Source organism: Mastacembelus armatus, chromosome 3 (assembly GCF_900324485.2).
Source record: "Mastacembelus armatus chromosome 3, fMasArm1.2, whole genome shotgun sequence".
Taxonomy (NCBI): domain Eukaryota; kingdom Metazoa; phylum Chordata; class Actinopteri; order Synbranchiformes; family Mastacembelidae; genus Mastacembelus; species Mastacembelus armatus.
Window position 1 is genome coordinate 15028254 of NC_046635.1, and position 12075 is coordinate 15040328.

Genomic DNA, 12075 nt, shown 5'->3' on the forward strand with positions numbered 1-12075 from the left:
TGGAATTTCATCCCAAGTTTCTGCATTGCACAGGATAGCGAAAATCTGTGCTATGACAAACCTACATTCCACTGAGAAACAAACATGGCATCAAAAGTACATCTCTCTTTCATTCAAACACCCATCATAGTTGGATTTCACAGAGACATTTTTTATTGCACTACATTTATCTGATAACGTTCTCTTAACAGCACTGAACTGATAAACATAACAATACATTGACCCTAGTCAAGCCTGATCCTTTGGAAGGAAATGGGTTTGGGCCTGGTTAGTACATGTGAAAAAAGGAAGCCAAGACAAAGAGTGTGATATACCTTGGTATTGAGCACTGAATCCTTTTCTTCGATGGTTGCTGTCTGAGGTGAAATGTATCCGAAGCCAATTCTTATTTGATATCACTGGTGAGGGCAGGATTGCACCAGTGAGCCTGGAAATAAATTAAAAATATTTAATGAAAACCAAGTTTTAGTCACATTTCATAACTGTGCAATGTGGCATTTTGTAAGTTAGAGCCGTTTAAACTATTGAAGCACAGAAAGTTGAGGGGAAGAGAAAATATGATGTAACAAAACTCATGCTATGACAAATTCTGTGTCCATCTGTATTATGACTGAGATTCCTTCTGCAGTACATTAATGTGAAAAATGTCAAATTTCACTCTCATGCAAATTGCAGAGCCTGGCTATAATTTATAAGGTGGTATAATCTGCAAGCAATGTAAAAGGCAAATATGAGGATTGAATATTATTCCCATAAAAATTCTAGAATGGCGCCTGTTAGGTGGCATCCTGTTACAGCAGCTCCTCTGTTTGTTTTTTGCAAGTTTTTTACTGAATTATCATGTTAATGCAAGTCAAATCAAGATCTATGCTTTCTGAATGGATGAAAGTGGACGAGTTGGGTTTTTCTAATTCCTGTGAAGAGACATATGGAGATTATGGAAACTGCATCAGAAAATATACATTTCTGTGGCAACGGCATCTATACAAGAGAGCAACTGCTAGCTCTCAAGGGAACGAGTCTGCTTCTTGGTATAAAACCTGACATCCCCCAAGACCTGAGGAGGTGTAGGAGGGGCTGCAGAGCAGGAGTGAAGCATCGAGAAAAAACGTAGGAGATTAAAACCATTTCTCCCAAAGATTATTATGGGGAATGTGAGGTCACTCTGCAAGAAAGTGGATGACCTTACAGCTTTAGCTAGCAGCCAGCGAGAGTACAGAGAGTGTAGCTTGCTTTGCCTCACCGAGCCCTGGCTGAATAAAAATATACCGGACAGCTCGCTTGAACTGCCTGGGTTCTCCCTAGTGCGAGCGGACAGAGGAAAACAGAGCGGCAAGAAAGTAGGAGGTGGTCTCGCAGTTTTTGTTAACTCCAAATGGTGCAACCCTGGACATGTAACAGTGAAAGACTGTATCTGTACTCCAGACATTGAGCTGTTGGTGGTTGGACTGTGGCCATACTACCTGCCCCGTGAGTTTTCACACGCCATTGTTGTGACTGTTTACATTCCTCCATCAGCTGCAGCACAGAGTGCATGTGACATCATCCACACAGTTTTTTGCTGGTCTCCAGACAAAACACCCCAGTGCCCTTATACTAATGAATGGGGATTTTAACCATGTCAGTATTTCAGGAACTCTGACCAACTTCAAACAGAATGTGGACTGTGCAACACGAGAAAATAAGATTCTTGATCTCCTTTATGCCAATGTGAAGGAGGCATTGAGCTCTTCAGCCCTACCCCCACTTTGTGGATCAGACCACAACTTAATATATTTAGTACCAACATACAAGCCTGTAGTAAGACAGAAGTCTACTACCAAGAGGTATGTGAAAGTTTGGTCAAAGGATGCTGAGGAGGCCCTGCAGGAGTGCTTCAGGGTTACCAAACTGGAACCTTTTCATGGACGCTCATGGTGAGGACATCGAAGGCATCTCTCACTGCATCACAGATTACATCCACTTCTGTGAGGACAATATTGTTCCATCCAAAAAAGTTCGTTGTTTCCCCAATAATAAGCCATGGATAAATAAGGACATCAAAGGCCTCCTCAACAAGAAGAAGAGGGCGTTCATGGCAAGAGACAAGGAGGAACTCAAGAGGAAGGAATTCAAGAGGAAGCTCAGGGAGGCAAAGCAGCTCTATAGAGACAGAGTAGAGCACAAGTTGAGACAGAACAATATCAAAGAGGTGTGGAATGGGATGAAAATAATGACTAAGAAGTCACACACTGCTGTGGAAGGAGACTCAAAGTTTGCTAATGAACTTAACCTGTTCTTCAATAGATTTGACACCACCTCTGCTTCTTACTCTGATCCATTGTCCTCACACACCATCCCTCCTCCCTACACCACCTTAGCTGATGCCTTGGGGTCTCTTCACATCCCCCCACCCAACATCTCTGCCAATGCTGCCTCCCCATTGCCCACTGATGCCATCTCCTCTATCAGCAGCCATACAACATTGAAGTATACCTCACCTCCAATAACTCCTCCCCTGCCCTCATCATCTGACTCCTCATCAACACAATACACAGGCCCAGCCTTTGCCACAGAACAGGTGAGGAAGGAACTAGCTAAACTAAAGGCCAACAAAGCAAAAGGACCAGATGAGATCAGTCCCAGAGTACTTAAGGTGTGTGCTCGACAGCTTGCAGAGGTTTTTCAGAAACTCTTCAACCTCTCTCTGAGGCTCAAAAAGGTGCCTAAGTTATGGAAAACTTCCTGTATTGTCCCATTACCAAAAAGAACTTGTCCCAGTACCCTTAGTGACTGCAGACCAGTAGCGCTAACATCACATGTCATGAAAGTGTTTGAGAGAGTGGTCCTGCAACACCTGAGGTCCCAAGTATCTGAATTTCTGGACCCCCTGCAGTTTGCATATCAAGAACACATCGGAGTGGAAGATCTTCTTAATCTTCATCTTCAATCTTCAATCTTCATCTTCTTAATGCACAGAGCATACTCCCATCTGGAGAGGCAGGGCAACACTGTGAGAGTCATGTTTTTTGACTTTTCAAGTGCTTTCAACACTATTCAGCCCCACCTGCTAAGTGCAAAGATGCAGGATATGGAAGTTCCCGCAGATATGGTGGAGTGGATCAAAGACTACCTCACTGGGCGGCCACAGTTTGTTCGCTTAGATGACTGCATATCTGATGTGGTGATGAGCAGCACCGGTGCACCTCAAGGAACTGTACTAGCAACATTCCTGTTTACACTCTACACCTCAGACTTCCGCTACAACTCAGAAACCTGGCACCTCCAAAAGTTCTCTGATGACTCTTCAATCATTGGATGCATCAACAATAATAACGATGAGGAATACAGACACTTGATAAAAAGCTTTGTTGATTGGTGTAACAACAACTGTCTAAAGCTCAACATCAAGAAAACCAGAGAACTTGTGGTAGACTTTAGGAGGAACAGGAAGACCCCAGTCCCTGTCTCCATCCTTGGAGACAAAGTAGAGATTGTGGACTCCTACAAATACCTTGGAGTCCACATTAACAACAAACTGGACTGGTCAAACAATACAGATGCACTCTTCAAGAAAGGACAGAGCAGACTGTTCTTCCTCAAGAGACTCTGTTCTTTTGGTGCGTGCAACAAGCTACTGAAGACATTCTATCAGTCTGTAGTAGCGAGTGCACTGTTCTTTGCAGTTGTATGCTGGGGAGGTGGCATCAAGACTGGTGAGGCCAACAGACTAAATAAGTTGATCAGGCAGGCAAAATCTGTTGTTGGACTGGAACTGGACAGTCTGGAGGCTGTGGCAGAGAGGAGGATGGTGGACAAAATAAACTCCATACTGGACAATTCTGCCCACCCACTTCATGAGGAACTGTGGCGAATGGGAAGTTCATTCAGCCACAGACTAATTCCCCCTAAAGCCAAGACTGAAAGCCGTGGTCTTTTGTGTCCACGGCCATAAGACTCCATAATTCCTCAATATAAACAACGCGCACACGCGCACACACACACATGCATGCATGTACGCACACACACACACAAACCCCCCAAAATCAATTAGTTAATTACTTTATTACTTACTTTATGAATTACTATTAATCAATATAATTTAAATAATCTCAAATTTAATAACTGCTGTAACAACTGAATTTCCCCTTGGGGATTAATAAAGTACTTCTTCTTCTTCTTCTTCTTCTTCTTCTTCTTCTAATGATTACCACCAACTAAAAGCAGGGTGGAAACAGCATCATTCCCATGTGTTAGTGTGTTTAGCTGAGGGAATAGTCAAAAAATCTCTGAAAATCTCTGCCTTTTTAGTGTTTGAAAATGTAAAACAAAAAAAACTGTTATGGTTAATTAGAAGGCAAAAATAATGCCATATATAAACTAGAAAATGCATTTCCTGCGGAAGATGCGTGTGAATGCTGAAAGCTGAATGAAGTTGCCCAACGATGCTGTAAATGGCTGAAACGCATTGCTGAATAAGCTGAAGGCTGAAATGCAATGCTGAAGAATCCTGGAAGCTGAAATGAAAACCGGAGTTGGAAGCTTAACCTGTTTAGCTAAAAAAACTTTTGAACGTTGCTGAAAATGGCTGAAATGCATTGCTGAACAAGCTGAAGGCTGAAATGCAATGCTGAATAAGCTGAAGGCTGAAATGCCATCCTGAAGAATCCTAGAAGCTGAAATCTAAAACCGGAGAATATTTGAAGGGATGCTTTCTTAGACAAAGAAGAGAAGAAGGAACGAAAGACAATGGAAATAAGGGATGAAGGAATAAAGAAGTGTGAATAAAAGATAAGGGAAGGGAAAACTTACTGAAAAGAGCAAATTTTTGCCATTTTTTTGCTTTTACTTTGAAACCATGAAGTAAAAAGGCTTTTATTTTGAAAAGGCACTGTGCTGCAGGAGACTCATGTCACCTTGAGTTAAGATTGGAACTTTAATTTTCAATATTTGTTATACTTTGGAATACTGCAGTATCTTCCTGTAAATAACTGTAGACTGTAGGAGCTGCCCAACAATGCTGAAAATTGCTGTAGTGCATTGCTGAAATAGCTCAAAGGTAAAATTTAGTGCAGCCCTTCAAAGAGGTGAAATGCTGAATAAATCTGAAAGATGAAATGTGAAACTTGAGTTGGGAGCTTAAATACATAAGAAGAATGTATGGAAGGAAAGTACAAATGGACGTATAGGGAAAGATGAAATGAAAGAATGAAATAAGAATGGACGTATAGGGAAAGATGAAACGACATAACATACCAAAGAACATGGAGAACAGAACAAGGTAAAGCAACAAGGAAACAAAGTAAGAATGAAATATAAGAGAAATAAAGATCTGCTATAAATGGAATTTTTAAGCATTCATAAGTAGTCTAATCACAGTAAGTCAGATTTTGCAGTGTTTGGGAGAATCCCCAACCTGCTTCTTAGGTAATTCATCTCAGCTACGAAGCCTGTGAAACGTTCCTCTCTTGCTGAAGCGACATTTCCGAATGCCCTTGAACGCCGCATTCAAAGACCGACTGCGCCACTACGTCTGCTACGTCTGAGGCGTCACTTCTGTCTGCGGTGCTTCTGGTGAGTAACAGTGAGTGTGTAAAGAGCCTTCGCCTACACTTGTTTTAACGGTTAAAATTCAGCTTAAGGAGGGTTACATGATTTTAAAATAAGTTTTTTAGACGTACTGAAGCCATGACATGAAAATATGAAGGCAAAGTCGCTATATTTGTCTTTCCGGCTTTGTACAGACTTTTTTGGTAGCCCAACTTGTTAGCGCCGTTGCTAATATATCGGCGCTAAGTTAACTTTAGCCGTAGCAACTGAATTCGGAGCGAAGTAAAAACAATGTGACGCTAAAGATATCTTGGCAGAGTAGGACATCATGGTTTGTGATTTAGAGACATAGCTTACTGCTGTATGTCACGACGCTGTTGAAGTCAGTTAATATATATATATAAACGGTTTTCAGTTAGCGTTAGCATTAGCGACTCTAACTGAAAACCGTTAATGTATAGTGACGTCATGGAGCAGCGCAGCTCGCGGTGGCTGCAACTCGCGGATGTAATAACAGATAAAATGTGATACGGTAAAACTGACAGTTACAAGAATAAAAACCTGCTAGTGGTAAACGCAGTGTCGCAATTATTACACACACATACAGATTGCAGCTAAAATGTTGTTCCCTTTCTTAGACACACGGAACAGGGATCTAGCGCGATACTTTGGCTGGTAAGTATAGAAATATGGAGAGTGAATTCACCATCAGAGCACATGACCTGAATACCTATAAATGTGTAGAATCTTTAGGTCATTTTGTTATTGTTAGAAAACTGCAATGCACATGATTTACACTAGACAACGGTTCATTTATTGCTGGTTAGCATACTAACAGATAGCATTGATAATTAACTATTAAATACACTGAGTGTCAAAAAATATATTCATTATGAAAAACAGTGAAGGGTTCTCCACTCTTCTTGCTGTCTGTACCATTGCTACCCGTGATTCCAGGCAGCCCCTGAACTTTAATACATAAATTAAGACTTCATTATAAATATATGTAATTGTATTTGTTACAAGTTTAGAAAGATTTTCATCACAGCAATCTTTTGCAACATGAATTACATAGGCCTGCTACATTTCCATACATTTCCTCAAATGAATTATTTTTATTTAAAATCCTCTGTCAAAAATATGATTGAAATGATCTGCAAGATTTTGGATTTCTGTAAATAAAGAAAAATATTTTGTCTTTTATCTTTTATCTAATTTATATTTTATTTTTCTGTTTCTCTCTTTCCTTCTGGCCTATTCCTACCTGTGTAACTGCAGATTACCGGTGCTGCTGGTGATTTGACAGTAAGTTCACACATATTTAAGAAAACTGAATTCAGTGATTTGATACACTGAAGCAGTAGTCACACTAGTTATAATTATGTTTTTATAATTTGTTTATATGAAAAAATCTATAGAAGACATCTGAAAAATACCTGTGGTTTGGATAGATTTCTTAATTGTATTTATATTGAAGCTGCTCTCTCATATATGTTTTCATTTTGTCTTTCAGGTGTGCTGCTCAGTGAATTTATCTCTCCTCTGCCTATCCCATTTTGGTTTCTCCCACTATCCATTTTGGTGATTCAGAGTCTTTTCCCCCCTCTCCTGTCATTCTACAGCTCACCCCTTAATTGAGTTTCTATCTCTCCTGTCCGATCTTCTCATTTCTATCTAAATTACCGATATTCTATCTTTCTGTCCCTGTCTATCCACTCTATCTAAGTTTTGGGTCAACCTATGGTTTGGTGCAAACAATTTACAGAGACAAATATTTTTCTGGCTACGACAGGTTTTTGGGACCTGATATCTCTGTTTTTGGTTCAGTGAGTTCCTCTGCTCACAAGCTCTCTCTCTCTACATCTCCTCTATCTCACCGTTGGTTTGATCCTACCAATTAATCAGCAACAGATTTTCTAAATAAATTTAAAAAAAAGTCCAAAGTCAAATCTTAAATTTGGAAAAAGTAACTGACTAAAGTTTTTAAGTAATTGTTTGGACTTTCAATTGAAACTCTAAAAAGACAAAGTGCATACTACAGAAATTGTTTTGTTGTAATTAGTTGACACAAATTGCACTTTCATAATTGACAATTGACTGCAAAAATTTGTCATTTGAAAACTGAATTGTATACATTTGTATACAACCAAAGTTTTGTCTTTTAATTTATTTGTACATAAAGACTATAAACACTATAACTGATTATAATAATAAATTATATTTAATAGTTGCATTGAAAATCAAATTCAGTACTGAGCTGCAGTTGTTCCTGAACTTTGTTGGTGTTGCAGAGGTTTGTATACAGAGGTCTCTTGGTGTGAAAATATTTGCACACTTTTCCACAGGTAATCTGTTTTGCTTCCTCAGCTACAAGTATAGAAATAATATAAGAATATACATTGCATTTATTAGCCTTGTTTTACATACACATTTGTCAATAATTGAATCTTTTGACATTGTTTAAATTAGTAAAAGTGTGTGGTTGTTGAATGTGATATAGTACAATAAAAACACAGCAGTGAACAGGAAGTCGATTTTTTTGGAGTGGTTGTTTTCTGTCTGCAGACCCAGTTTACCAGGTTTTGAGAGAAAACGAGCTGAAGTCCTGCCTTCCAGAGGAAACACTCATCTATCATCACACTGCCAGACCTGTGCTGCTGATTTTACATATTGACCTTTATAAGAGAAAATCAGTTTGTGTCTCCCACACCCTATAAAGTATTTAATTGATTTAATAGCATTCAGTTAATCTCTGCTGATAAGTGAGAACAATACTGTACTATTGGCTGTTTATTGGGAGTGGATAATAATTCAGTATTCTGGTGTGTATTTATATATAAATCTGAAGTTAACAGCACTTGAAATAGCCTAAAATATTCATTTCATTTTTTCCAAACAACCTGACAAGGTTCAAAGCTAGATCAGTTTGAAATTGCAATATTCTCTTATTTTACCAGTGCAAAGTGCATTAGACTTGATATTTATCCCCTGGTCCATATTGAGAGGGATTTGAAATTTGTACATTATATAATTTAGTATTCTGTTGTAAATACTTTTGTGAATTTAAAGTTTACAATTCATACATAGCATTGGAATTACCATAAACCAGTTTTACTTTAAGAATATTTTGACAGAAGTTTAAAAATTTTGCTTGAGTGTCCATTTATTTGAAGAGTAATATTGTTACAGCAAATCTTTTTAAAAAAAACGAAATAAAATTCAAAAAATATTTTCATTTGTACTTTTGGTTTACAGAATAACTGTATATAGCGTAACAGTTGTGGTTTTGGAGTACAGTAATAATGCCAAAGAAAGGTAAGAAGTCTGAAGCTGCAAAGCTCCGCTGGCAGAGACTGACTGATTTCCAGTGTGTTGCAACAAGTGACCAAGCAGAACGTCCTCAGAATGATCCTCAGCGCTGTGCTCAGGTAAATGTGTCTGCAAAATCTAATGGTGAACGTGTTCAACAGAGTCGACCCAAAGCTGTGCGCATACCAGGTGTTTCTTATGCTGACATTGTGAAGCGTGGATGTCACAGTGATGCTTCAGGACCTTCTCATACAGACTGTGCAACCCCAGGAGACCAGTCCTCTGAAACACATGTTTGTGCATCCCGCAGCCAGGCTTCTCTGAAATACGGCAGATCCAGAAATCGTCAGTGCACCTGTAACTCGCTAACATTTCTTGCCTTCCTGCATGAGGATGAAAACATCACCAGAGCAGACCTTGATCTAGTCCTGGATAAAGGTAACATGATGTATAAAGAGGCCAGGAAACGGTTCCCTAACAGTATCCATTTGACCACTGATGAGCTGCCTGACCAAGTTGCTGCACGCAGGTGTAGGTATCATGTGGACAACACACAACTTTCCCGCTATGGCACATTTGGAGACCCGTTACCTGGAGCTGTTGATAGCTTTCTCGATCTAGAGTCAGGTCTGAGCTGTTTGTTATCTGATGTGCAGTACGCATTGTTGCTAATGACAGGGTTGTGTATTGGAGTATTCAGAACCAGATCAGGCAGATACGGGTTCTTTGATCCACACTCCAGACGAGCTAATGGTTTGCCCCTCCCACCGAATTCACACACTGCTGGAACTGCTGTAATGGTGACGTTCACACGTCTCAGTGACATGATTGACAGGCTCCAAAAGTGTCACAAGATGTTCGGCACACAGTCCTCCTGTAACTACGAGCTGAAGCCTGTGGTGTTTTACAGCCTGGACACAGTCAACGTGAATGACGCTATAGCCAGACACAGAGAGTGGGTATGCAAACCCTGCTGTCCTATCAACCACTGCACTGGGTGAAAATGAATTAAGTGCATCCACTAACATCAATTCTGAATCATCTGTGAGACAAGAGGTTCATGTCATCCCTGATAACCAAACAGAACCTGAGCCATCAAACAGATTCAGTTTGACTTCAGTCCCATCACATGATGCTTCATCTTCATCTATGCCAATGACAATTACTGTTGACAGTAATGTCTCTGAACCTACCTGTAAACTGTCAAAACGTAGTAAACAGGAACGGAAAAAAATTAAGAGGAGACTGATGGTTTCACAAAAAGCCAGACAAAGAAATGAGAATCAAAAAAGGAAAGAGAGTGAAAAGTATGCTTCAAATGAAACATATAGAGCAAAGAAAAAAACTTACTCAAGTACAAAATATCAAAACAGTCCTGAATTTAGACAAAAGAAAAGAAATAATATAAAATCCTATTATAGAGACAGTGTAGATTGCAGACAGAGGCATAAACAGTATGTGAAAAACTGTTACAGAAACAATGCTGAATTTAAAAACAGGAAAAAACAATACATAACCAACCGTTACAGAGATAATGCTGAGTTTAAGCAGAGACAAAAACAGCACGTAACCAACCGTTACAGAGATGATGCTGAGTTTAAGCAGAGACAAAAACAGCACGTAACCAACCGTTACAGAGATGATGCTGAGTTCAGGCAGAGGCAGCGATCTTACATCACTCAGCGTTACACAAATAATCAAGAATTCAGAGTTCGACACAGACAACTAATGAAAGAAAAAATGAGGAACAGATATAAAAACAATATTGCCTTTAGGATCTTGCGTAACCTGAGATGTGCAATGAAAATAAAAAGGAAATACAGACGGATGAATAGGCAGTTACGCCAGATTGACAACCCTTTGATGCAACAGGCCATATCTGTTTTCAGATCAAATATAAAAGCTGGTCCAACCTATGTGTGCACTGTGTGTCATAAGGCATCATTCCCAAACCAGGTCCGACCCTGTATAAGGTCAAAGTACATTAAAAATCGAAAAGTGGTTGCATCATGTCTGTCAGGAAAGTATGTTCATGTTTGTGATGATCACTGCAGAAAACAACAACAGTGCAAGGTTCCTGGTGAGAGAAAGAAAGAGTGGATCTGTCACACCTGCCATAATCACCTTAAAAATGGAGCCATGCCCCCACTTGCTGTGACCAACAACCTGGAGCTTGTTGGAATTCCACCTGAACTGTCTGATCTCAACATTCTGGAGAGACATCTCATAGCAAAATGCATACCATTCGCTAAGATCGTTCCTCTTCCCAAAGGCAGACAGACAGCAATACGTGGTAATGTGGTCTGTGTCCCATCTGAGGTTCAGGAAACAGTGGATGCTCTGCCCAGACTGAGAAGTGACTCACAGGTCATGAGAGTGAAACTGAAGAGACGGTTGTGTTACAGAGGTCATCAGCTGTTCCAGACTGTAACCTGGTCTAAACTTGTACAGGCTCTGCATAAACTGAAACAGATCCATCCACAGTATGAGGATGTAAGTATCAGAGATGATGCTGAGTTATGTGACCCAACACTTCCTGATGAGGAGATGATGATGAGGATGAATCAATGAATGATGATGAATATGGGAAGATGATCTCATGGAGATAGACAGATGTGAACACAGTGCACTACATGAGACAGAAAACAATCCTGAACATGAGCAACAACACTCTGACATGTTACATGATGATGATGAAGCTGAGCAGCAGAGAGATGATGAAGAACAGGAAGGTGACATGCCCAATGGAGGTTTTGCTCTAGACTCATGTCTTCAGCCGCCTGATGTTGCAGAGGAAATATTATGTTTTAGTGAAGGAATCTACTCTGTTGCTCCTGCTGAAAGAAACAACCCAGTCAGCTTTTTCCAAACACCTAAACTGGAGGCCATGGCTTTCCCTGTTCAGTTCCCTACAGGTCAAAACACACTGGATGAACAGAGACGTATTAAATTAACACCCAGTAGTTATTTCAAATCAAGGCTTTTCTGTATCGATGAACGCTTTGCCAGAGACACAAACTACTTGTTCTTTGCTCAGTTTGTGACTGAAATACACTTGGCCACTTCCAGCATGACTATTCAGTTACGGAAAGGAAAACCTGTGACCAGAGATGGACGCAAAATAACCTCAGGGATGTTGCAAGACAAACGAGAGGTTGAGAAACTGGTGAGGAATAAAGATGCAGTCAGATTCATGCAGCCACTGAGAGGAACACCAGCTTATTGGGAGAAAACAAC

The 12075-nt window shown here is 39.9% G+C and overlaps 1 protein-coding gene across 1 annotated transcript in view; it reads right to left on the reverse strand.

The window, feature by feature from the left end:
• LOC113138270 (CUB and sushi domain-containing protein 1) overlaps nucleotides 1-12075 on the reverse strand; it is a 950854-nt gene that overhangs the window by 543580 nt on the left and 395199 nt on the right. Inside the window, exon 6 of the mRNA XM_033325108.1 lies at nucleotides 315-427. Coding sequence (XP_033180999.1) covers nucleotides 315-427 — 113 coding nt within the window. The remainder of the gene's footprint in view (nucleotides 1-314; nucleotides 428-12075) is intronic.